At 37.8% G+C, this 25,547-nt stretch overlaps 1 protein-coding gene across 1 annotated transcript in view; it reads left to right on the top strand.

Annotated features, from left to right (window-relative positions):
* ror1 (receptor tyrosine kinase-like orphan receptor 1) overlaps window positions 1–14,380 on the top strand; it is a 143,305-nt gene extending 128,925 nt beyond the window's left edge. Inside the window, exons 5-9 of the mRNA XM_048199911.1 lie at window positions 6,420–6,547; window positions 7,230–7,547; window positions 7,632–7,877; window positions 9,616–9,824; window positions 11,188–14,380. Coding sequence (XP_048055868.1) covers window positions 6,420–6,547; window positions 7,230–7,547; window positions 7,632–7,877; window positions 9,616–9,824; window positions 11,188–12,627 — 2,341 coding nt within the window. The 3' untranslated portion in view covers window positions 12,628–14,380. The remainder of the gene's footprint in view (window positions 1–6,419; window positions 6,548–7,229; window positions 7,548–7,631; window positions 7,878–9,615; window positions 9,825–11,187) is intronic.
* The last annotated feature ends 11,167 nt before the right edge of the window (window positions 14,381–25,547 follow it).

Genomic DNA, 25,547 nt, shown 5'->3' with positions numbered 1-25,547 from the left:
CAAACTCATTCAGAATCAAATGTAAACATCCAAATAAACAATGTACATACGCAATTAGACATGCTGCATGATGAACACTTTGTAAAGATCCATTTTGAGGGTTATATTAGCTGTGTGAACTTTGTTTATGCTGGTTAAGGCAAGCACGAGCTCCGGGGAAGGGGAGCACGAGATTTAAAGGGGCCGCGCAAGGAATCGTTGCATATATAATTATGGCTCAAAATAGGCAGTTAAAAAAATGTATGGGGTATTTTGAGCTGAAACTTCACAGACACATTCAGGGGACACCTTAGACTTATATTACATCTTTTAAAAAGACGTTCTACGGCACCTTTAATAGTCAAAACCAGTGACATTTTATGATGCTAAAAAACAGAAAAAATTAAGATTGAAGATTCATTGATTTGTGTCATTTATGTACACATACTATTTAACAGCCTGAGTGAGCTGTACACAGTCCATCTCCTTGCCAGAGCATTTAACAGCAGCATTCAAGTAAGAAATGTATTCTTATTAAAGCTACTAAAGTTATTCACCTAAGAGCAGTGAGTGATTTTCTGTTTTTCTTTTGTTGCTTGGTTCATATTAACAGCATATATAGCAGCAGGTACTGTATATTATGCGGCTTTCACTTTATTACACAGATCTAATATACTGTACACATGCGATTTCTTTCCCTGCTGTTTACGTTCACAGACATAACTGACTGTGTTTGTAAACTTTGGGTTTTTGACATAACCTTGTGTGTATTTGACAGTTTAAGTGCAATAAGATGTGAAAGAGAAAACAGTTTAATCCTCACAGGACGCACCATATGACAGGCAGCTTTCTGTGTGCGTGCTTCAGATGTGTGCGCTCAGAAAACCGTATGTCAGAAGTTTAAACTGTTATGGCTTTAAAACACATGCAAATAATAACTTTTTATGAAGAGGAAGAACTGCAATGTCATGTGAACCTGACCGCGATAGAGATGTTAATCAAAACCAAGCATATGTTTTGTTTTTGGCACAGCATTCGAGGCATGAGTTCTACAGGCTCCGCTCTCTTCTGGAAAGCGGGTGGGGAGCAGCAGCTCATTTGCATTTAAAGATACATTCACAAAACCAGCATGTTTTTGCTTCCACCCAAAAATGGGCATTTACAACATTGAATAATAAATTATTCGTGGGGTATTTTGAGCTGAAACTTCACAGACACATTCTGGGGACACCAGAGACTTATATTACATCTTTTAAAAGGGGGCTTAATACGTCCCCTTTAAAATGTGAAAAAAAATGGCATGGGCCTTTCAAATTGTTTATCATTTTCAAATTGTTCAGTTATTCCTAAATAAGAACAGAGTGTGAGTGTTTCTCCCTTTTTTTCTTCTTGTTAATATTGTTTATGATGATGATGATGATTGTTATTATTAGATAGTTATTGTAGTTATTATTATTATTATTATCAGTATTGATGTTAATATTATTGTAATATTATTATAATGGCATTTTTGTCAGCTTACATTCAGTTTATATGACTGACTGTCATAAAAGTAAAGTGAAGTCAAGATTTTGATTTTTTTACTCTTTGCTCAGATCACGTGCCTCGACTTTGACTATAGTTTGCATGCCCTGATTCTCTCTTTCTGGGAGATCTCAGGGGTCACAGGGTTGTGTCCTTTGCTTCTGTAATAGAGGCTGCTATTGTGGTAGTGTAACATGAGGACTCTTTCCTCTTTTTCTTCGTAGCTCCTAATGAGAGTCCCTTGGTGGCTGTCTTTCCCTTCCTCCCGAGATGCAGTCACGGACCACAGGCCCCCCGTATCAGGGACAAACCAGTCCACTGTTACCCATATTCTCTCCATTGTTAAATATATTGCCACTGACCCAGGTCAAACTTTATCTGAGGAGAATACCTGACTCTGAATTGTATATTCTCTTTTCAAAACTCTTTCTCAAGGCTTATTTCATGCAGAGTACAAGTCTAGTCCTTTATAATCCATTAGATTTTATGTGTCCTACACTTGGCATGCAGAACAGCCTCAAAAACCTCAAAGATTGTGTGTGTGCAGATACATAGCCAATGAAACACTCAATTTTACAAACTCACACACTACTCTGGAATGCCCTCATACTTACTGTAACAACAAAGTTAAGATGTTTTGGAAAGTGTTTCATCAAAACAGCATAATATGGACATTAGCATTCTGCATGAAATGGCAAGCACACAGTCATTGAGAAGAGGAATGCAAGCACCATCATTGCTTTCATGGTACACATAGTATCTGAGATGAAAATATTCAGTATTAGGAACTCCAGAGGTGCATGTAATAACTTTAAATGAGCACATAAAGAATGAGATGAATTTGGATGAGATCAGAAACTCTAAGTACATGCATCGCAGTGGAGGCCATAAAATATTAAAGAGAGGTGATCTAACACGAGAGAGTGTAGGAGGGATCCTTTAGTCATGGAAAACAGTGTGACAAATCTTTGAAAAATATATTGTGCTTCACATATACAAGTAGGTAGAGAGCAGTATGTTAATTCAACTACACGTGAATTTTCAACATTATTATACAAGATTCTTAGCGTAGATTATGACTTAAAGTTGATTTTCATAGTTTTATTATAAATGTGCTTGATGGTATGTAGAGAAGTACAGGGTTTTACATGATCTTTCCAGTCCTTTTGTTTAAATTTCATAAAGATGAATCCATGATTTTCATTTGTATGTCAGGAACCAAACATTGTGGTGTACAAAAGACTGATGAAAATCATGCTGACTTGTGGACCAGTTTTACTCTACTATTTAAGAATTTCCATCATGTTTCCAGAGATGAAAATCACATGTTTTCCATGATCGTGGGAGACCTGTAAGTGAGCTTATCTACAATTAGTTTTCTTAATGTAGGCCAGTGAGTCTCTTGAACTTATAATGGACTAAGTGGAAATATCTGTTCATAAAATCAGCTTCAAAATCACATTTTTGCACAGCATGGCTTTGAGATCCCAAACAGAGTATCTCACTGTCCATCCTGATCAACTGATCAACCTCCCTGCTACTAACTCCCTTTTAAGTAAAGCGGCATATGTAGGACTTGACATTAATGTTTTTGCTCACCAGCCACTTAGCATTTTCTCTGGCCACAATTTTGACATCGATAACATGGGGAAAAACTGCCATATATAGATATTTTTATTATCTCATAATTTGGCAGCAGGTATATTAGGCTGCTGTCACTTTAAGACCTGACACGCAGATCCATTATACTGTTACACATGCGTTAAAATATAACTGACTGTGTTTACTGACGTGAATACTCGCCAAGATCGCCATTTTTGACATTATTTTGTATGTAATTGACTGTTTAAGCACTATAAGCAGCAAAAAATAACTCAATTTAGTACCGAGAGGTGGCTTTATGCTTCGCACTTTCGGTGTGAGCTAAATATCTGGTAAAATTAGTAAAATTATGCGCAATCCCACGTCGAAATCAAGCTCTGTAACATCAACAATATTCATCCGGAGCAAATGAAATGAGTGAGTGAGGGGATGCAGGTTTGTATCAACTCTCTGTCGGAGAGATGAGAGGGCGAGAAAGCACAGCTGGTATTGTGTATCTATTCTGTGGTAAATTATATTTTAGTATCGAGATGTATCGAAAACATATATTTAGGCTATATATAAATTTAACATGCCAAAGTGGCTATTAGGGGCGATTGCCTGACACGCCACTTCTGCAATCAACCCACTATTTGGCGGGTTGGCGGGTGTTAATGTCAAAGCCCGGGCACATGGCACAAGAGCAAAAAAAAGTTTAGTTAACATCTTAAGGAAGTGTTTTTGACTCTTTAATGGATGGAGAAGGAGGGAGAGTAGCTAAAAAGAGGCTTCAAGGCCAGCCAGATTGGAGGTGGTTTCCGGAGGGGAATATCTTGATACATTTATTGGACTCCAGGGCACGTATACAGTAACACTGATGACACAAATCCATTCTCCTTACCGTGTTAGTATGCAGCACTGACATCTTCATGAGCTTAGCTTCTTAACAAGGCTCAATACTTTAAATCACGCCTTTGTTTGGACCAGGATATTAATTTTAAGTCGTCTCCTGTTGTTTGTCACCATAGATGCTGAAGGGTCTAAAACCAGAGACTACCTGAGATTTTTTTTCTCCATTTATCATCCTCAAATTGTGCTGATAACATTATCAGGCTTTACACAAACTTGTGGAGTTCATGTCTATGGAGCTCCATTACCTCATGTCCTGATTTTGCAGAGTTAGACGTGTTCCTGGGTCAGCATATTTGGTTGATACTGGAACAACATTCCTGTCCGAAAAATTTATCCTAACCATATCCCTAGCCCGAAACCTAAACCCATAAGTTATCCCTAAAATCAGAGGGAAATGATAGGTCAATAACACTGATGTAGAAACAACCCTAGTTGAAAGTCTAAACTTGACATAATCTGTAAACTTGTAAACCTAAACTGATTGGTTGATTGAAATGTTGATCCAAAAGATGTTGATCCAGGAACATGTTGAACTTGGTAAAATCAGGTTCTGCAAAAAGTCACAAAAAGTAAACATTTTTAACGTCATAATTATGACTTAATATCTCGTAATTTCGACTTTTCATGTCATAAATTTGACTTTTTATCTCATATTTTTTACTTTATGAATAATTAATACATAAATAATTTTTGTTTGTTTGTAATGAATAATTTATTAAATTGGAAAGATGCAAAATAAAAGCCTTTTCCTCTGTTTTCCAGAGTTTTGAGCCCTTTTGTATAATTGTTTGCGGATGGTTTTGGCTACACACCCTCAAGAATAGCACACCCTGAAGGATTAAACATCCATCTTGGTAATGTTTAATGTGCATCTTTCTCAGGTTGATTTCTCTGCTACTCAGCACACAGGGGAGCATTTTTAGACTCCTCACTCCTTCCTGTCTTGACTCAATAGGTTTAGCAGGAGAGTTTGAGAATCCTGTAGGAATTCCACCATGTGCTGGATCTGAAGAACATGTTGAAAAGCATATCATGAACTTTCTCTTGTTCTCTTGTTCTTGTTACATCACTGCCACGGGTCAGTTAACAGTTTGTGTTGCAGCTCACACTTTTCCTTTAATTATCATTTGCTTCCATTTGCTTCCAACTTTCTTCTGTTTATACAAACAAACCACACGCTTAGTAAGAAACACATTCACTCCGACGTGTGACTGGAGGAGTGTGTTCATGCATATGTGCGTGTGTACGACAGGAAAACAGAATGAGAGAATGTAAGCGAAAGAGAGAGTTGAAAAAACTAAAGTTATGCAAAAATAGGTTGTAATTCTCCACAACAACTGTTCCTCCTTGTCATTTGGCTTTCTGTGGGTGGCCACAGTATTCTCCTGTGACGCACATGCTGGAGAGCTGTGAAGCTTTTTCAGTGTCTGTCACTGTTTTTCAATTTTAGATTGAACTTATATGACACTTGACAATACTACCGACCACAAACATTTGAACGATAATATATAAGCTATATATAAACACAAAATTGAATTCGAAAAGGCAAAATAACTTGTATTTCCATTCATTTGATAGCTGAATGCTACTGCAATATGAAGTCGTGTGACAAAAATGTAATGTACTGCTGTTTAAAACGACCATTAGAGAATGCCTCTTCTTTCACATACTATTTTTAAAGAATAATGGGCAGTATACAGTATATAACGTCCAGTATTCAATAAATAGTAAGCTTGTTTTTCATTTCAAACATAGCCAGATTGAGTGCTAATGTCTGGATCGACATTTGCTTCTCAGACACTCCTTTGACTTTTGACCTCTGACCTTTCACATGCCTGCTTTTCATTAACACCACCAACCATTTTAATTGATCCGTTTATTTGAACTGTTCATAACCTGATCATTGTTTTCTCTCATTTTTTCTTACATATTATTAAGTCAAATTGTTTTGGTTTACCGCACTGCAAATCACTGGAGTCCAGCAGTGACTCGGTCTTTGCCTCCTTCTCATAGTGTATATATGGATGACATACGCTTTTGAGAGAACCACTCGTTCATATGGTTTAAATTACAGGGTATGACATGCAGACACAGAACAAAACGTCTTTTTTATTATTTATGAAATGTTGAATGGTTTAAATGATATATCCAGGTCTGTATTATATTCCATTTGAATGTATTTTTCATATGTTGGGTTTGTATTGTATAGGCTGAATAAATATGCCAAATTTGGTTCTGTGGGATTGCATTTGTGTGATCCGGTGGTGCTTATTGCCCTCTAGTGTTTGGAGTTAGAATTACAGCCTTATAGGAATCCCCTCTGCCAAAATAAATAAACTACAATGCTGTTTTTTTTTTTTTTAAGGCCTGGTAAACTAACTGACCATAATTAACATGAACATTTCATTTTATTTTGTTTTTAGAGAGGATTTTGACGAGGAAGGTTTCTGCCAGCCGTACAGAGGGATCGCGTGTGCTCGCTTCATAGGAAACAGGAGTATCTTCGTAGACTCGCTGCAGATGCAGGGCGAGATTGAGACCCAAATCACAGGTAGTTCTTACACAAGTCATTTCAAAACCACTCTATTGTACAGACTTCAACTGAAACACCTATGATTAAATCAGTCTGAAGCCTTAGATAAGACAGCTTTATTCAGCTAGCTTGTTTTTTTTTTTGTTTTTTTTTGACATTTACTATGATGCTATCATGGTATTCTTTAAATTACCATGTAAATTCCATGCTACGTAAATATAGTAATCATTCAGTACCATCTTATACATGAGCCATCTATGGAATTATATCTGATACCATTACTGTACTACAGTACCACCCACCTTACAGTTTTTAAGAGAGTTTTAGGTTGTTTTTTCCATGGCTAAATCTTGGTATCATGCACATATGGACTGGCCTAAGCCTGGTTTCAGTTTTAAATTTGAATTGTTTTTTGTTTTCTGTGAGAAAGGTTTCAATTGTAGCCATTTTAGAAAACCCAAGCATTCACTGTGGTTACCTCTCATGAGTGAGCAGTCAATTTGTTTTTGAATCACAAAACTTCTTGCGAAACCACAACAATTCATTGAAGCTTTTGTCTCTTTGTTGTTTGTGTGTAAGATATAATTTCCCTCGAATACACTAGACCGTTACAAAGCTTGTTGGAGACCACAATGGCTCATTCCGGTTTTAAATTCTGGAGGAAACCACTGTATAAAAGACTTATTTCTGTTTTTTCCAGCGGCGTTCACTATGATTGGCACCTCCAATCACCTGTCAGATCGCTGCTCCCAGTTTGCTATCCCCTCCCTGTGCCATTTTGCCTTCCCGACATGTGACCGCAGCTCTGGCATGGAGAAACCACGGGATTTATGCAAGGACGAGTGTGAGATTCTGGAGAACGACTTGTGTAAGACTGAGTACATCATCGCTCGCTCCAACCCTCTCATCCTCAAACGTCTCAAACTGCCCAACTGTGAAGACCTGGCCGCTTCGGACAGCCCAGAGGCTGCCAACTGCATAAGAATAGGCATTCCAATAGCTGAAACCATAAATAAAAGTAAGTCTTTTTATTAAAAATAATTATTACAATTTTTTTCTCATTTTATAGAAAATTAAATTCTCTTCGTTTCTCCTATTTTAGGCCACAAATGTTATAACAACAGTGGTTCAGACTACCGTGGCACAGTCAGTGTGACTAAATCTGGTCGCCAATGTCAACCGTGGAACTCACAGTATCCCCACAGCCACACCTTCCTGGCCATGCGTTACCCAGAGCTCAATGGGGGACATTCCTATTGTCGCAACCCTGGCAACAAGCACGACGCTCCCTGGTGCTTCACCCTAGATGAGAGTGTGCGCATGGAGCTATGTGACATTCCTCCATGTGGTGAGACGCCCTGCTCATATTGACATACTATTTCCACAATATAGAGTATGCATGCTTTGTGCAGTATGTGAGTTTTTACTGAAGGTACTGCTGAATTTGAGAAAATACTGTAACTCAAAATGCAATGCAGTGTTATTTTAGTATTTATAGGCCTAAATACTAAAGTTTTTACCTGTTACCTGTTAGGTTTTTAAGTTTTTTAATGTTTATATTTCAGCTTTATTTCAGTTACCAATTTTTTTTTCCATAATTTTAGTTTTAGGGTGCTTTCACACTTGGTTCAGTTACCTGGTCCAAACCAGTGTTCGACTGCTCCTCCTCCCCCTCCGCCCTGTGTTCACTTTATGTTATTTGGGTCCGAACTGTTGCATCATCAAAGCAGCAGCTGTTTACCCTTGTTGCTTGGTAACGATGACAGGATAAGGTGGGAAAACGCATACACTGTAAACCCGAATAAGTTGGGCTAACTCAAATAAATTGAGGTAATCATGAGTTATGATGTTCCCAATTTTAAGTAAGCAGAACTATCAAGTTTTGAGTTTGTAGTACTCATGCATGTTAATTGCTCCTAACTTGAAGTACTGAGTTAGCTAACTCATACCTTTTGATAGCAATTAACATAAAATATTTAGTTAATTAACTTTTTATTTTGAGTTCTTGCAAATCAAATGAGTTATATATTTCACTGTAAAAAAACATTATATAACACTTAATTTTAGCATTTATTCTCCTTTTCGAGTTCCATGGGCAAAGCATGCTTGAAAATAGAAATCACAGTCCAGTTTCAGTTAAACTTAAGTTATTCTAAATTAAAAGAAATGAGTTCATACAACTCAAAACACTGAAACAGTTCAGTTTACTTGAAATATGTCAGTGCTGTGAACTCAAATAAAGTTCTAAATACACATAGTAGGTAATTTAACTGAACTAATTTGTTCAATTTAAGTTTGTCCTACTCAAACCAATTAAGTATTTTGAGCATTATGGTTTACAGTGTACCGTTGCTAACCTCACTTTGGTTTTGTTTCCAAAGCATCAGCAAACAACAGCATTTGTGTCTATCTGCTGCAAATGTACTGCAAATTTTCTAAAGAATATGGGAGTCCATTTCTTCTGAAGGCGAGCAGAAATTATATATACATTCTCTCTGCTTGCAGTGCATCAGTCACGCTTGTCAGTAAAATGAGTGGGTGATTATACATCATCAATAGCGGTTCACTTCCGTGACTTAGTACAATGGGGTTCATATATTAGCAGTGAACCGTACCCCAGACCACCCTTTTTGACTTAGGTCAACAATAACAACAATGCAATGCACTTGACTTTGCACTCCTATTTCAAGTAATGTTGTAATGAGAATAGTAAATGTGACTAGAAGTAATATGAGCTACAATTTTTACATCTGTTTCGTGGCTAATTATTTCATAATGACTGCCAAAAGTTAAAATATTCTTACACAAAATTTGGTTAAAGTTCAAAATAACTTTGATATGATAACTGGGTGTCACTCACTGCATGTAATGAGATCAAGAGAAATATTACATAAAGTGTTTTACATATTATTTTGAAAATTAGTATGCAGTGTATGGTATAGTTAGTGGTATGCTAATATTCCGTTCTAAATATAGCCATTCTTGGGTAATCTGTGGTTTGTTTTACTCCAAAACACATATTTTTAATGTTGTCGAAACAGAATTATCATATTTAGTTCATTTTTGTGTATATTGATTGTCCTCAGATTTGCCAAAGCATGGCAGCAGCAGTATGGGGATCCTGTACATCCTGGTACCAAGCGTGGCTATACCACTGGCCATCGCCCTGCTGTTCTTCTTCATTTGTGTGTGCCGGAACAACCAGAAAGCCTCACGTCCACCAGTGCCACGCCAGCCCAAACCCGTCCGTGGCCAAAACGTCGAAATGTCCATGCTCACGGCCTACAAACCAAAGGTGAGATGTTACTGCTAATAGACCAGTGGATTTCAGCACAAAAATCCGCAGCTTAAATGCTCGAAATGAATGTTTAAGTAATTTCTGATTGGCCTAATTCCTTCAGTGAATCGGGTGCTAAAACAACACAGACCACATGTGCAAATAAACAACGCTATCAGCTTTTTATTCTTATATTTTTTGTCCATTGGAATTGTGAGGCGTTCTCATAATGTTTGAATTAGTGTGCATTCCTGGGTGATGGGGTGGGGTTAAGGGGGCTGCACAAACAGGAGGCAAAATGGTAGTAGGGATGAGCATATGGAGGCAATCTCTTCCAGGCCTGGAGAGTAATCTAAATATAATCATATTGTTATCATTCCGTTTGGATCATTCAAAGCAGATACAAATGAGATTTCTGTTTGAAAATTGTTTTTCCCTGCTTTTTCATTAAACTGACATCTTAACACACAAATATTTTGAAGAGATGATGCTAGTTCGATTCAGTTCCAGTATTAATCAGACCTTTAAACCACCATGAAGTGCTGTTTGTATCTATAATACATTGAGACCTCTCTTCTGCAGTCTCAGCTGCAGGCCAAAGCTCAGACTAAGGTCATACAAAGGTCACCACTCACTCAAGTAATATCTAAAACAGGGATGAGACATGTTTAGCCTCAGGCAGAGTTGAAGCTAACACAAAACAGCTGCGTCTTTCAAAAAAGAAACTCCTATCTTTTATTTGACACTATTAATTTTCCTTTAAATGTAGCTGTGATCTTTTGTCAATTTTTTATTTCCTATTTCACGATTCATACCAATCACACAGCATTATGCATGTTACTTACATCTATATCACGCATATAGGGGATAAAACAGTATAGAATCATAGTGACTATCATTTAAGTGGTAAGACTGCATCTGCCAAGTACATAAATGTACATGACAATCAGAATATTTTAAGAGCAAACAGAGATTTTAGGCATTTCTGTGGTCAATGGTTGAGGTTGTAACCTCTTGTTTTTCAGCAACAGAGCAAAAGATGAAAAAATAAGGCTACAACTGTTAAAAACAGCTACTTCATGAATTTAAACTATTAAAAACTATTAAAACCTGCCATGATATTACCATACCTTTCACTCAAATTGTTTAATAAATAAATATATATACAATTGATTTGAACTATTTGATTCAATCTATACACAACTTCCCATATTCTGCCAAAAACTTCATTCTGTCTTTGAAGCTTTTCTGACAGAGCATTGGCTTTTTAAGTAGTGCATTTGTTTAAATTGTGCTAATTGTGCTTGACCCATGTTTTGCATATATGCAATAACAAATTTGCCACCCCAGACTTACCTTTCTATTTCCTTCTGTTCTCTAGAGCAAAGCCAAAGAGCTTCCTCTGTCTGCAGTGCGCTTCATGGAGGAATTGGGCGAGAGTGCCTTTGGTAAGATCTACAAAGGTCACCTGTACCTGCCAGGCATGGAGCACGCTCAGCTGGTGGCCATAAAAACACTGAAGGACATCTCAAGTGCACAACACTGGGGGGATTTCCAGCAGGAAGCATCTGTCCTTGCAGAACTTCATCACCCCAACGTGGTTTGTCTTCTGGGTGTCGTGACCCAGGAACAGCCTGTCTGCATGCTCTTCGAGTTCCTGGCCCAAGGGGACCTCCACGAATTCCTCATCATGCGCTCTCCCCATTCGGATGTGGGCTGCAGTAGCGACGAAGACGGTACCGTCAAGTCCAGCCTCGACCATGCAGACTTTCTGCACCTGGCCATTCAGGTTGCTGCCGGGATGGAGTACCTCGCCAGCCATTTTTTCGTCCACAAAGACCTCGCAGCAAGAAACATCCTGGTCGGCGAGCAGCTTCACATCAAGATTTCCGACCTTGGCTTGTCAAGAGAAATCTACTCTTCTGATTATTACAGAGTCCAACCCAAAACGCTCCTTCCTATTCGCTGGATGCCACCAGAGGCCATCGTTTATGGGAAGTACACCACAGACTCTGACATTTGGGCATTCGGTGTGGTTCTGTGGGAGATCTTCAGCTTCGGCCTGCAGCCCTATTATGGTTTCAGCAACCAGGAAGTGATAGAGATGGTGCGGAAGAGGCAGCTGCTACCCTGCCCGGAGGATTGCCCTCCTCGGATGTACGCGCTGATGACGGAGTGCTGGCAGGAGGGTCCCGCTCGCAGGCCGAGATTTAAAGACATACACAGCCGACTGCGGGCTTGGGAGGGTCTGTCCTCCCACGCCAGCTCCAGCACACCATCTGGAGGCAACGCCACCACCCAGACTACCTCTCTGAGCGCCAGCCCCGTCAGTAACCTCAGCAGCCCGCGCTACGCCGGTTACATCTACGGAGCTCCACAGACCCTCCCGACGGGACAAATCGCAGGCTTCATGGCGGCGCCGATGCCACAGAACCAGCGTTTTATACCTGTCAACGGATACCCTATCCCACCTGGTTATGCTGCTTTCCCCGCAGCCCATTTCACCACATCTCAGGGCCCTCCGCAGGTGGTGCAGCACTGCCCTCCGCCGAAGAGCCGGTCGCCCAGCAGCGCCAGCGGCTCAACCAGCACGGGTCACGTGACCAGCGTCCCCTCCACAGGCTCCAATCATGACGCCAACACACCCTTGCTTTCTCACTGTGTCACTCTGACACCCATGACAGCAGTGCCGGGTGGCACAATGCAAGTTTTTGGACATATGGCACAGAAGGCCATGCAAATAGACCCAAGTCAGGCAGCACTGCTCGCTGACACTAACAGACTGATGTACAGTGATTCCATCATTACTGCCGATTTGTGAATACATGATGTTTTGTCCTGTATATTGATAATTATTGATATTTTAATGTTTTTTATCTTCCTTGTAAATATGAAATAGCCTGAACAAAATGCGAAAGTTTATATTTTAATGTTGTTTTATAAATGTGTCTTGTATATTCACATATTCTCTGTGAAGCTTCATGCCACTTTTTCCGGCTCAATAGGACTAAACGTGGCAGAACAACCTTAAAATGTCCTTTTTTTTTTAACCTGAACTTTGAAATAATGCCCTTTCAATGTTATTTTTGACAAAACTGTTGCTTTATCATCATTTTGTCTGCTTTTTCATTCATTGACGACTTGGAAACTTCTCGGAAGGCTTCAGAATGTCTTGGTCTCTGTCCGTCATTGCATTTTGGATGTATTGAATGAGTTAAATTTCATTATTATTGTATTGAAATCTAACCCTATAGCAGAATTAAGGGAATAGTTTTTGCAAATATGTATCACCAATGCCTTAATATGAAAAAATATGTTGCTTTAATTATGGCCACCATATGTGCCTGCATTTTATTATGAATTCAGGCATGTGTACTTGTGGGAGACAATGTGTTCTGTGAGATTCTTCTGTTACTGTGGTGTTATTCAAATTATTTCAACACATCGTCCGAAAAGCTTAGGCAGCTGACTTGTTGCCCCGTATGCCAATGACTTCTCAGGCAATGCCTGCGTTTCGAAGGTACCATCCTACAACAAAGAGAGATCAAAATTTGGTGCTAACTAAGAAAATATTTAAATACCACACTATTAATTTCTCGCTAGAAATCAAGTCAAGTCAAAACTGACTGTTAACTGCAACTTTCATATGTAATTTTCATCATAAGCAGATGAAGATGAAGGTATCAAGACAGGATGTGTCACAATCATAAGATCGGGACATGCCTTTTTTGCCTACCTATCTTTGTATGCAGCATTGTTCAGCTTTCGGATGCAATTTTTTGGTCACTGAATGTTGCCTGGAAGGCCATAATATAGCTGAAATTCAGGCAACCATAAAACATTCACAAGGTTTCTGTGTATACTCTATATGTGCCTTAACCAAGGCATGTTTTAAACTGCCTGAAAAGCATTTCATTCATCTAAATGAGTCGTAAACTTTTGACATCACTGTTGGGCAAAGCATATGTGAAATCTGTCTTATTAATGATGCAGAACTTTTTCTAACATGAACTCCTCACTACCTATAGAATGTAATGCCTAAAAATTCCTCTAGAGGTCAGTGTCACTCTGCGACTCTGATTGAATGAAGTTCTTTATATTTGTCTCACGGTAATACTGTATGTGCTATTTTTCAGCTTTCATTTGGTGTTTGTTAACTTTCTAATCTCTCTGAGTTTGTAGCTTGTTTAATCTCTAAAACAGGGATTAAACAGAATTGATCATTTTAGCAAGCAGCTGTATGTCATGTTCATTCTCATTTTGGTTTGTTGCTATGCAACTGTTTATTTCAAAGACACTCTTTTCCTGTGTTGAAGACAATCAAGAATTTATCTTTTATGCAGGGTACAGTGTTTGTGAAGACGCGATTGCTTGTGACCTTTAAAATGCCTTTTGGACAATCTCATGATGCGTCATGACATTTCATGAACAGACATTATGCATGAAAAACTGATATGTAGATCAATGGTTTATTTTTATATGATTTGACACACTATTTTACATCAATATTGCAGTCTTATTATTGTACGTCTGAACATACAGTGTGTTGACATTATAAAAGCCACTTAAAGAAACAGCTTGGTTCAATGTCATTATTTTCTAGTGTTTTGATATATGATTTCACGTGAGTGTACGTCATAAACATATTTTTCTAAAGTTCTATATTAATGTTTTTATGTATACAAGTTAAGTTAACTGCATCCAAAATTGTATGTAAACTCACCAAAATTACCAAAAAATGTAAAAATGAATTTATATATTACAGTTTGGTGTCATTATTTTTGTTTGTTTTTTAAATAATGGGCTTAAATAAACTATTTGTCCCCTGAAATTTCAGACCTCAACATTAACATTAAATACAGGTTATTGCAGGGCTTTCAACATATGCCACCAGAAGAGGGCAGTGCAGAGTTAGTTTGATTTCAAACATCAGGATATTCCATGAAAGTGCCCACTGGCTGTAAGATACTTGTCTATTAAAGTCTCTGTGTCTCTGCATTCACGTGAATGTTTTACATTACAATACTTTTTTCCTTGGCATTGGATAAACACATCTTTTAAAAAGGCTAACAAGTCCAGCATGTTTGCCAAAAGAAATGATGTGCACATGACTTTGATTACTCCCATAAAGACTCCATCCCAACAAGGAGAAAAAAAAAAAAAAAAAAAAAAAAACCTGACCTTGAACACAGAGCATTCAACATTCAGAGGAGACGGGTTTTGATGTTGGGAATGTTTTTGATCAGTTCTGCTCTCCGGTTTCTTATCTGGAACAGTCCCAGGAATGGCCATCCAGTGTCTGGCTCTGGAATGCAATGTGAAGGTATAAATCCACAGTACCAAGGCAATGTGTCAAAGTGCCATTTATGAGAGAAAACTAACATATACAAATGGAAGTTTTTGGGTCTTATTTTTTTTAAAGTTATGGACATAGATATTTCATGGACACAGAATAAAGAATGGCAATTCTTATAAATAAAAATAAAAAATAAATAAATATATAAAAATATATTAGTGATTCCAATATGGAAAGGATGTAAATGTAATAATGAAACATAACACCTGGGCAAATAGATTAGTCGAATATTGTTATAGGCTATTCAAATCATACTTATTTTTTAACCATCACTTGAATGTGGGTAAGTTACATAAAAAAGCTTCATTTTGAACAAAGCAAAAAAAAAAAAAAATAAATAAATAAATAAAAAAATAAAGCAAAAACTAAAACATGCATAAGCAACGCTTTTATCGTTTGTTTTCTGCTCCCTTTTTGCCTGTGTTTTGATCTGGAGAGTCTCTACTCTTTCAGAAGTTGCGTAATAGCGACCCCTAGAGTATAACAGTGAAAACACAGAAACCCGGACGGAAAATTCCATCAATTGCGGGGATTCCGGGGAACAAATGTTCTGTATTTAGGGTTAAATACAGTTTTTAAAATCGTATTTTTTAAAACGTCAGAATGTGTACTTTAAAGCCTCTTGACTTTGATATAACCATCTCTGACTAACATTCACCCTCGGCGTTATGCGCGTGCTCCAAAAGACGGAGGTGACGCGTGCCACTCACTGGAGTCAACTTGAGCAATTGGAGACCAGACGACTCCTTATGCTTCTGAATCGCTCTCGCGGTACTTTGATGTCATACACCGATCGGTCTGCGCAGCGCCGATGCATCTCGAACAAGCCTATTGCCAAACTGAAATCACGTGACTTTGGTGGTCCGAATCACTGATTCGAAACAAAAGATTCTAAGCAGTGTTTTGAAATCGCCCATCACTAGATATTGTTGAAAAGTCGTTATTTTTATTTATTTATTTATTTATTTATTTATTGGCGTACAAATGCTAGTAGTTAAATGCTATGGGGCCGTTTCCCGGACAGAGATTAAGCCTAGTCCTAGAATAAAATGGCCCTTTTAAACCAGATTAACAGAAATCTGCTTTCTCTGTCATGGTTTAAAATAGTCCTAGACTTAGTCTCGTCCAGAGTTTAATAAGCTAATTTTCTGGAGGAAGACTAGAGCTACTCCAGGACTAAACTGAGGCTTAAATTAAACCTACCAGGAGGCAGGTTTAACTTCAGATTAACGTTGAGTTTCAAAGAAGACACATGTATTACTTGGATATATATCAATATTGATATACACGGTGTGTGTATATGTACATATATAGGGTGAATTGCCCTAATGTGGGACATTTTTTGCATTTCAGACTTCTGTGACATATTGCAATTTGTAGCCAAAACATTAAATTCACACACAGTACCATTTTAAAAACCCCAGGATGTCTCCTAATCAAATCAAAAGATAAAATGGAGATAACACATTCATAAAAGAAATTATAGACATATTAGTGCTCTTAGTGCAAGCCGTCTAAAACAATCTGGTGTTTCCTAATGTGGGACAGTTGTATCCCTAATGTGGGACACTGAAAATTCTATGATAAAAGGCCAAAATCTATGATGATAATAATAAGAATAATGATAATAATAATGATAATGATGATAATAATAATAATCATAATAATAAAAGGTCTATGAAAAGGCCAAAGTCTACGATAAAAGGCCAAAATCAATTGATTCATGCAGAATAGTAAAAATCTTCTTAAGTTATTATCTTGGTTATGGATGGATTGATTGATAATTGAACATCATCAGAAAAATAATACAATATGATAGTTTTGATGCATTTATTGTAAAGACATTAGGCAACTATTTTCATAGGCTATGTTATGTAATATATAGAAAATAATTAAATGCACAGTCAGTATTCTTCACTGTTCTCTTCAACATATGCTTATTTGAAGGCAAAATATAAAATCTTGCAACCTGCAAAAAAAAAAAAAAAACCTTGAACAAACTTTAGGCTAGATTTAACATTGAGTCAAAATTCATAAAAATGCTGCGAACTGCATAAACGTTTATTTGGCATAATGTTTTCTATTTCACTAAACAACAAACACACACAATCATTCTATTATTGCACAACAACACTAAAACACTGTAAATAACCATTTTTGTCCCACAAACCATGCCCCAATACACATTTTTGACTGACTAAAGTACTGTCCCACATTAGGCAATCATACTGTCCCACTTTTTGAAACCACATTTCCTAAAGTGGGACACTAGGAAATTTGATAAAAATATAAAATATATAGTTTACACATACAATGTTATAGTATTTTTTGATGGACATACATTTCATAAGCACATTAGGCCAAAAGATATCATGATTTTTTTGTTTAAAATTAATTTATACTCCTTAATGTCAAGTTTGTCAAAACTCTATGTCATTGACCTTTGGGTGGCTTTCACACAAGGTCCTTCCTTTTTGATGATTGCTACAGTCTCATATATGACTGGACATTTGAGAGGCTATGTGATTTTGATCACATGGCACCACAGCTTCAGATAACCTATAGTTTCACTGACATTCATGTATTTATGCGGGACCTACAAACACTAAACCTTAGGTGTCCCACATTAGGCAGTGTCCCACTTTAGGGCAATTCACCCTACCATACTGTACAATTTATTTTGATTTAACACCATTGTTTCTGGTTCAAATGTGATTGCTTCATGTTAAATTGACTTGAAATGGTTACTAGAACTCACCTGATGTTTTCATTTTGAAATTACATGTTTCAGTCAAGTAACCCAATCAAACAAGACTTTCACTTCCCATCATGCTTTGCACCGGACTGAATTGGGAGAGTAAATGTTGAAAAAGTGTTATTTTATGCATTTTTAAGAAAGATGAGAATATGGAGAGACGTCTTACTGTTTAATGTGAGCTTGTGCTTGGGTTGAGGACCTGCTAACAAGAATTGCCTTTTTTATATAGTGAAGCAACCACTCTGATAGTGCTTTGGATCAAACCAGTATCATTCCTTCTTCTTCTTCTTCTTCTTTTTTTTTTTTTTTGAGATTGCAGTCTTTTTCTGCTGCCATTGTTTTCCTTGGATTTGCTTCTCAGTTCCATTCAATTTTAAACTTTTCTTGGTTCATTCCATGTTTTACAGGCAACCTCTCTCATGCTAATTCGGATTAGCACAGTTGGTCTTAAATTAATCTAGTTTATTTTAAGTCTGGACTCCATAGTCCAGGTTTTAGTAATCTGTACATAATCTGTGTTTCAGAAAGCCATTTTTTTAAGACACAATTAACTATTCTAGATTAAGGCCTATCCTGGTTTAATTTAATCCCTGTCCGGGAAACCACCCCTTAATGTTTATCTTATTCCTCAATTTGCCATCACACCCTCAGATTATCATACACAAGATACAGCTGGAAAACCAAGCCTCACTGAGTGCCTACACAGACGCACACACCAGGTAATGTCCAAGAACTTTGTCACATCACAACCCCACCCAAATTAAATATAGATGAAGGCCTAAAATTTTGATGAGCCCCCAAACCATAACTTGGCAGTCCTGTCTGTGTGCATTCAAAATAACCTTTCAATCTCCCCTCAGTTTAGCTTCTCTTGTTTTTACAAGAGACAAGAAACAGCAAATCCTTCTGTTATGAGTAAGCATGATTATGAGATTAAGTGAAAACATCAGCATAGTGCTAACAAATGCTACAGATAAAATGCGCTTTGATCAGGCTAATGTCGTGTTTGTTTTTTCCCAATACAATTATACAATGTTTTTTGGACTCTTGGACTGACTCATTTGACCCAAACGACACTATTTTCTTAGATCATCATACATCATACAGATTTACAATGACATGAGGGTGAGTAAATGATGACAGAATTTTAATTTTTGGGTGGACTATCCCTTTAAAACCTTTCAGCATTCTAATGAAATCACAGAACAAAATGCAAACAATTGTATCCCTGCTTATGATGTTTCTACAGTGGTAATTTTGGTTTATTTTAATAAAAAAGCTGTATTATTGCTTTGTAAAGCAAAGTAGCCTCTACAAACAAGCACTAGATTTGAAATATGTAATGAAGATCCTCTTTCTTTGAGGAAAGTGCCAATCTTTTGGTTGGTACAAGGTCTCCCTTAAGAGCTGACCTAATTTGCATCAATCATTACATCAGCTCTCTATTCCTTCCAAGTCACTGTGGTTAAGCCATGGAAAGTCAACATGTGACAGGTAACCTGAACACGATCAGTTCCTCTCCACAAATAAGAGCTGTTCCTCAAGGGCCTACTTTAGAGGAACGTCATTAACCTACTTGAAAGGTTCATCAGCTATTTGTATAGTTGTTTTGAGTTTGTGTATGTGTGCGAATGGTGAATGTGAGTATTTTGAGTGTTTGTATGTACTTTCATGTGAGATATGAGATATGGGCTATTATGAAAGAGTGAGTCATAATAATGAAAGCATTCTATATTAAATTGTTTCTTTTTCAGTTTGGCAGAGTGGGTATCTCTTCACAAATATGAAAGAGGAACAACAGAAAACCAAAGAGTGGGAGGACAGAGAAATTTCTAACAATGAATTAATCAAATTATGTGTAGCATCCACCATATTGATCTTAGTCAGGGCAGACATATATGAAATTATATGGAAATGAAAATGAGAACTTTAATTTCACACTGTGTGTGATCCTCAGTAGTTTAGTGTATGAAGCATGATAGTGTATGATGATGTTTTTCTCTGTAACCATTTACAAAATCTGCAAGTTTGTGATGCCTAGTATTTTAAAATCTGTTCTGACTTTAGCTAACATTCTCACTGACATGCAACATTGAAATGGTACCACATCTTGTTTTTTATTATTCTGACAAAACACTGCCAACTTTCCTGGGTTTGTGTGGTACCATTTCAATTTCACCATTTCAAATGGTTGTGTTCCTATTGGTTCTCTAGTAGTATGAGCAGTCACACTGCAAGACTGTGACTCCAAAAAAACAGTCGTTTGTTGGAACCTAAAGCCCGGAACTGACCAAGCCAACGAACTAGTGGCGACGAAAGCAGACTTGCGGGATTGGCTCACGTTGGCAGCGTCTGGGTCCAAAGTTGCCCTGACACACCAAACCGACACTTGACACCCGACGACCAAGTAGAACTTTTCTGCATCTGTGTTAGAAGAAATGCCTTTCCGTACCAGCAGGATGATCAGATGGCCCAACTGACTGACGAGCTCCAATGCCGATTCAACGTGTCGAATCGGCCAAAAAAAGCGAGGACCAACTTCATCCGATGGTGCGGAACACGCTGAGAAAACTTAGTCAGCCGATGAACAAAAATTGCCCTACGGCCGACCGTTGGCTTGATGTGTTCTGGGCTTAAAGGCAGCAACACACCAAGCCGATGCCGACGAACTAGTGGCGACAAAAGCAAACTGAGGGGTCGGCTCACATCGGCAGCGTCTGGGTCCAAAGTTGCCCTGACACACCAAACCGACACTTGACACTCAACGGCCAAGTAGAACTTTTCTGCATCTGTGTTATAAGAAATGCCTTTCCGTACCAGCAAGTGGCAGTAGCTGAACAGTCAATCAGAATGATCAGATGGCCCAACGGACCGATGAGCTCCGACGCCGATTCAACATGTCGAATCAGCCGGTGAATCAAACGACAAGGACCAACTTCAGCCGACGATGCGGAACACACTGAGAAAACTTAGTCAGCCGATTCCCATTTCCTCAACTCTCAATAGCCCTAGTGTCGGAATCAACTCCAGGACAGGAATCGACTCCCAGTATCCACTTTATAGACGTGCTGATGTGGCAAAGAGTATAGAACCCAAGAGGCGACACTCTGATACTTTTTGGGCAACAGTCACTAGGTGGCGCTCCAGTAGCACGGCCGCCATTATGAGGTGAAAATACTAACTGGACCATAGAATCCTTCACATCTTACGCACCCAAATTCGGCGACTTTCACTGCCAAATCAGAAGTGCAAAAGAACATTTTTCAAATTAAATCATCAGTAAATTTTATGGCACCTACAGTAAATGGTGTATTGTCTTATATATGTTTTATTTTACCGGTTGTGGAATCCAACCATTCAACCATCTGAGCTAACATAGTTAGCCTACTTTATTGAGTATTTCCATTTTATGCAACTTTACACATTTATTAATAGTAAATTAATAATTAATAAATTTAAGATCATCATATTTGCAGAAGTCGAGGCTTGGACCCAGAATTAAAAGTAAATGGAGTTGAGGAGTCGACTCTGCCGACTCCAAAAAAACGAGAATCAAACACCCCCAAAAATGACCAATATAGAGTGGTGCAGGGATGACGTAAATTTCTAGGCCATCCCAGAAGTTAGCATAACATTGGTTCCCTCAACCAAAACCCAGTTGGATTTTTCCATAAGCTTCTATGAAACTTTTATGAATTTTGAAGCCTAAATACAACCGCCAGAAGTAAAAAGCTAGGCTATAAACAAACTACATCACAGTCCCAAGACCACTAAGCGTCTGACAACTCTTTCTGTTTTTATCTAAAAAAAAAACATTTTCCCTGAAAGTTTTAGTTAGAATCGTTTTTACGAGCGCGAAAACTGACTGAGCTTACCTGATAGGTTTGATGAAGTTTAATGTCCCCAACAGCCTCTGTAGTCCCATTTAGCCACTTAGCAACCACCTTTTTCAAAACACATAACCGCTTGAAAAAAATCACGACTGGGGTAATACTGATGTATTTTATATCGTAGAATAAAACGTGAAGGCATCTTGAGCTTGTGTTCACTACACAGACCTTATTTCAGCCAATTAATCAAAAACCCATTCAAAAAATCCATTACTTCAGGACGATGGAAACGGAAGTGCTAAAATGCTAACTCGTTTCTGGGTTTTGGCTTACAAAAATGCCTAATTCCTACAGCACTCCTACCAAAATCGCAATGTAGGCCCAAAAATGCAATATTTCTACAATGTTGCAAAGTCTAGTAAAAGGAAACAAAGTAAATTCAAGTGGACATAATCAAAGAGCATCTGAGAGCTGATGTGCTCTTGTAGCAGGATAAAAGGCAGAGTGATGTGAGAGAGAGAATGAAATACTGGTGTAAAGTTACAGTTTTTTCTCCAGAGCCCTCACTCTTATCTGCTCCCATCATCTCTTTCTCTCTCACATTCTCTTTCCCTCTTTCCTAGAGACAAATCCTCAATTGTCAGGGTACGTGTGAACTGTTGTTTCAGAGCGGACGACAGCTGATTGACCCCTGGACAAAGGAGTTCACTGTCTGGAGCAGGCTGCTGTGATCTTAAACAGTACAGATGCTTCAGAAGACAGAAGGTCTTCTGACTTCTTCAAGTGGCCAATCTTCTTTATTAAGATCTCAGGGTATGTAAGTGTTTCTGTGGCTCTGTTGGCTAAACAACAGTTAACAACTCAAATTTATTATAGATTCTGAATATCATGAATTAATAATCATGATTTAATAATCAAGAATTCATACGTTTTTAAAGGTGCCATCGAACGTTTTTTTACAAGATGTAATATAAGTCTAAGGTGTCCCCTGAATGTGTCTGTGAAGTTTCAGCTCAAAATACCCCATAGATTTTTTTTTATTAATTTTTTTAACTGCCTATTTTGGGGCATCATTAACTATGCACCAATTCAGGGTTGCTGGCCCTTTAAATGCTCACGCTCCCCGCCCACGGAGCTCGCGCTTGCCTTGAACAGCATAAACAAAGTTTACACAGCTAATATAACCCTCAAAATGGATCTTTACAAAGTGTTCGTCATGCAGCATGTCTAATCGCGTAAGTACAGTGTTTATTTGGATGTTTACATTTGATTCTGAATGAGTTTGATAGTGCTCTGTGGCTAATGCTACACTGTTGGAGAGATTTATAAAGAATGAAGATGTGTTTATGAATTATACAGACTGCAAGTGTTTAAAAATGAAAATAGCGACGGCTCTTGTCTCCGTGAATACAATAAGAAACGATGGTAACTTTAACCACATTTAACAGTACATTAGCAACATGCTAACGAAACATTTAGAAAGACAATTTACAAATATCACTAAAAATACCATGATATCATGGATCATGTCAGTTATTATTGCTCCATCTGCCATTTTTCGCTATTGTCCTTGCTTGCTTACCTAGTCTGATGATTCAGCTGTGCACATCCAGATGTTAATACTGGCTGCCCTTGTCTAATGGCTTGAACATGAGCTGGCATATGCAAATATTGGGGGCGTACACCCCGATTGTTATGTAACAGTCGGTGTTATGCTGAGATTCGCCTGTTTTTCGGAGGTCTTTTAAACAAATGAGATTTATATAAGAAGGAGGAAACAATGGAGTTTGAGACTCACTGTATGTCATTTCCATGCACTGAACTCTTGCTATTTAACTATGGGGAGGAAAATTCTATTTTTAATTCTAGGGCACCTTTAATATATTTTATAATGTAATAATTTCACAGTTTATCTCCAATTTAAAACAACATAAAGAAATAACACGAAGACAGTATATTTTAAATACTTGTTTAATGGCATCTTTTTATGAATGAAGGCCAGTATCACTGATCTACAGCTACTGATGTCTGGATGAAATAGATTTTTTCACCCAGTTTTAAACATGAATTATAGCCATTCAACATTACAGTGTAATTGAAAGCTATATCATTTTTTTTTTTACATTTATTAAGCTTCAAAAATATAACAACTTTTAATTTAAGTGAACTTAGAACAATCCTCACATAAACCCATAATAAATGTCATATTTACCTGTGCCTTTCCTACCTGTCTGCGCACGATGGCGCATGTCTTTCTGTGTGTCGTGTGTGTGACAGGACATTCACAGACAGCGCATTCTCTTTTTCTCTTTTGGTGCGTTTAAAATTGTTTAAAAGCATTTGCATGAATGAGAGCTTGATCATATATTATAATGCTAGCCAAAGGATGACAGAAAAAAAACGGTTGCTGTGTTAATTTCGTTAATATTTTCAATGCGTTAAACTGGAAAAAAAAATAATCGCATGCGTTAACGTTGACAGCACTAATTAAATTATATTATATTATGTTCCTTGGCTGTAAGATTGAGTAGATTGAGTAGACAGAACACCCCTATAATGGTGATTTTAGGAAAAGTACCCGATGAATAAGAGTCACATCACTGCTACTATGCATCATGGTTCAGCATTTTCACCAATGCCATTGACATGTTAAAAGGTCTGGAATCTCAAAAATATTTTAATAACCATTGACCAGCATGGTCTCTGAGCATTGAAGATGTTTGGAAAAAAATATGTAGGATGGGTTTGAGAAAAAAAATGTTTCAACAATGTTGAAAGATGTTTTAAGGTTTTCCAACTACTAGGTTGGAACTATGGTCAATATCACATTTACCATGTTTTCAGCATACCAAAGCATTTGTAAAATACAGTATTTTATAGGATATATGGCTGACCTTGGAAACTGGGTATCCTTCAAGTCTGTACGGAGGAGACCAGACTTGCATTTTAATAAGCTTGCACAGATAATATAGTTAAGGTTTCACTGGAACAGATTTATGTGGATCTGTGGTTTTCCATTACAGACAACCGAATCAGGTATTACAGGAGAGGTTTCCCTACGACATTTGTGCTTTCCAAAGCTCTAGTGAACACAATACTGCTTGGATTACTGCAATTTGGCAGCACAATGGAGAAAGAAGGTATAATGAGCTGTTTCATCTGGGAGAAACAGGCTGAAGAACAGTCGTAGCTAATGAGGGTGATTTTTCTCATCTCGTTACTGACCAGTTTATTTGGCTAGTGATACCCGTGATGAAGATTGTATAAGGAGAAAATGAACCCTGTGCATTTATTCTTCGTCAGTCCATCCATTCTCACAGTATTCTAGTGGGTAAAAACAACATAATGCTCTCTAATGTCTTCCATGTGCTTTTGGGGTTCATGAGTAATCTGGAATGCGCTCACTCAATCCCCTTTCTCGTCATTTTTATTGTTTTTTTTTTACTTTCTATTATGTTCTATGTTCTTTCTTACTGTCACTGCCAATTTCCCTCTCTCTCCTTCTCTCCCCCCCATCTCCCCCCTCTCTTTCTGTTCTCCTACATTTGCACGTATGTTTCCACTCAGCCCAAAATTCTTTCCAATTCTAAGGCCTCTTCCTCCAGGCTAAAAGGAGGGGCCAGTTTTCATGACCTGGATCAGTGTGTCTTTCCATACTCTTTTCTTTTACAGAATAATCCATATACTATTGCATAACAAAATCCTATTGAGTTACAGACTCAGAAGTTGGTGCAATGTTGTTCTCACCTGTACAGAATGAATTATTAGAAAGGTCTGTGTTGATTCATTTCATCAGA

The sequence above is a fragment of the Megalobrama amblycephala genome, linkage group LG8 (assembly GCF_018812025.1).
Source record: "Megalobrama amblycephala isolate DHTTF-2021 linkage group LG8, ASM1881202v1, whole genome shotgun sequence".
In the NCBI taxonomy this organism is placed as follows: Eukaryota; Metazoa; Chordata; class Actinopteri; order Cypriniformes; family Xenocyprididae; genus Megalobrama; species Megalobrama amblycephala.
Note: the sequence above shows the minus strand (reverse complement) of the source record. Positions and strands in the feature narration are given on the sequence as shown.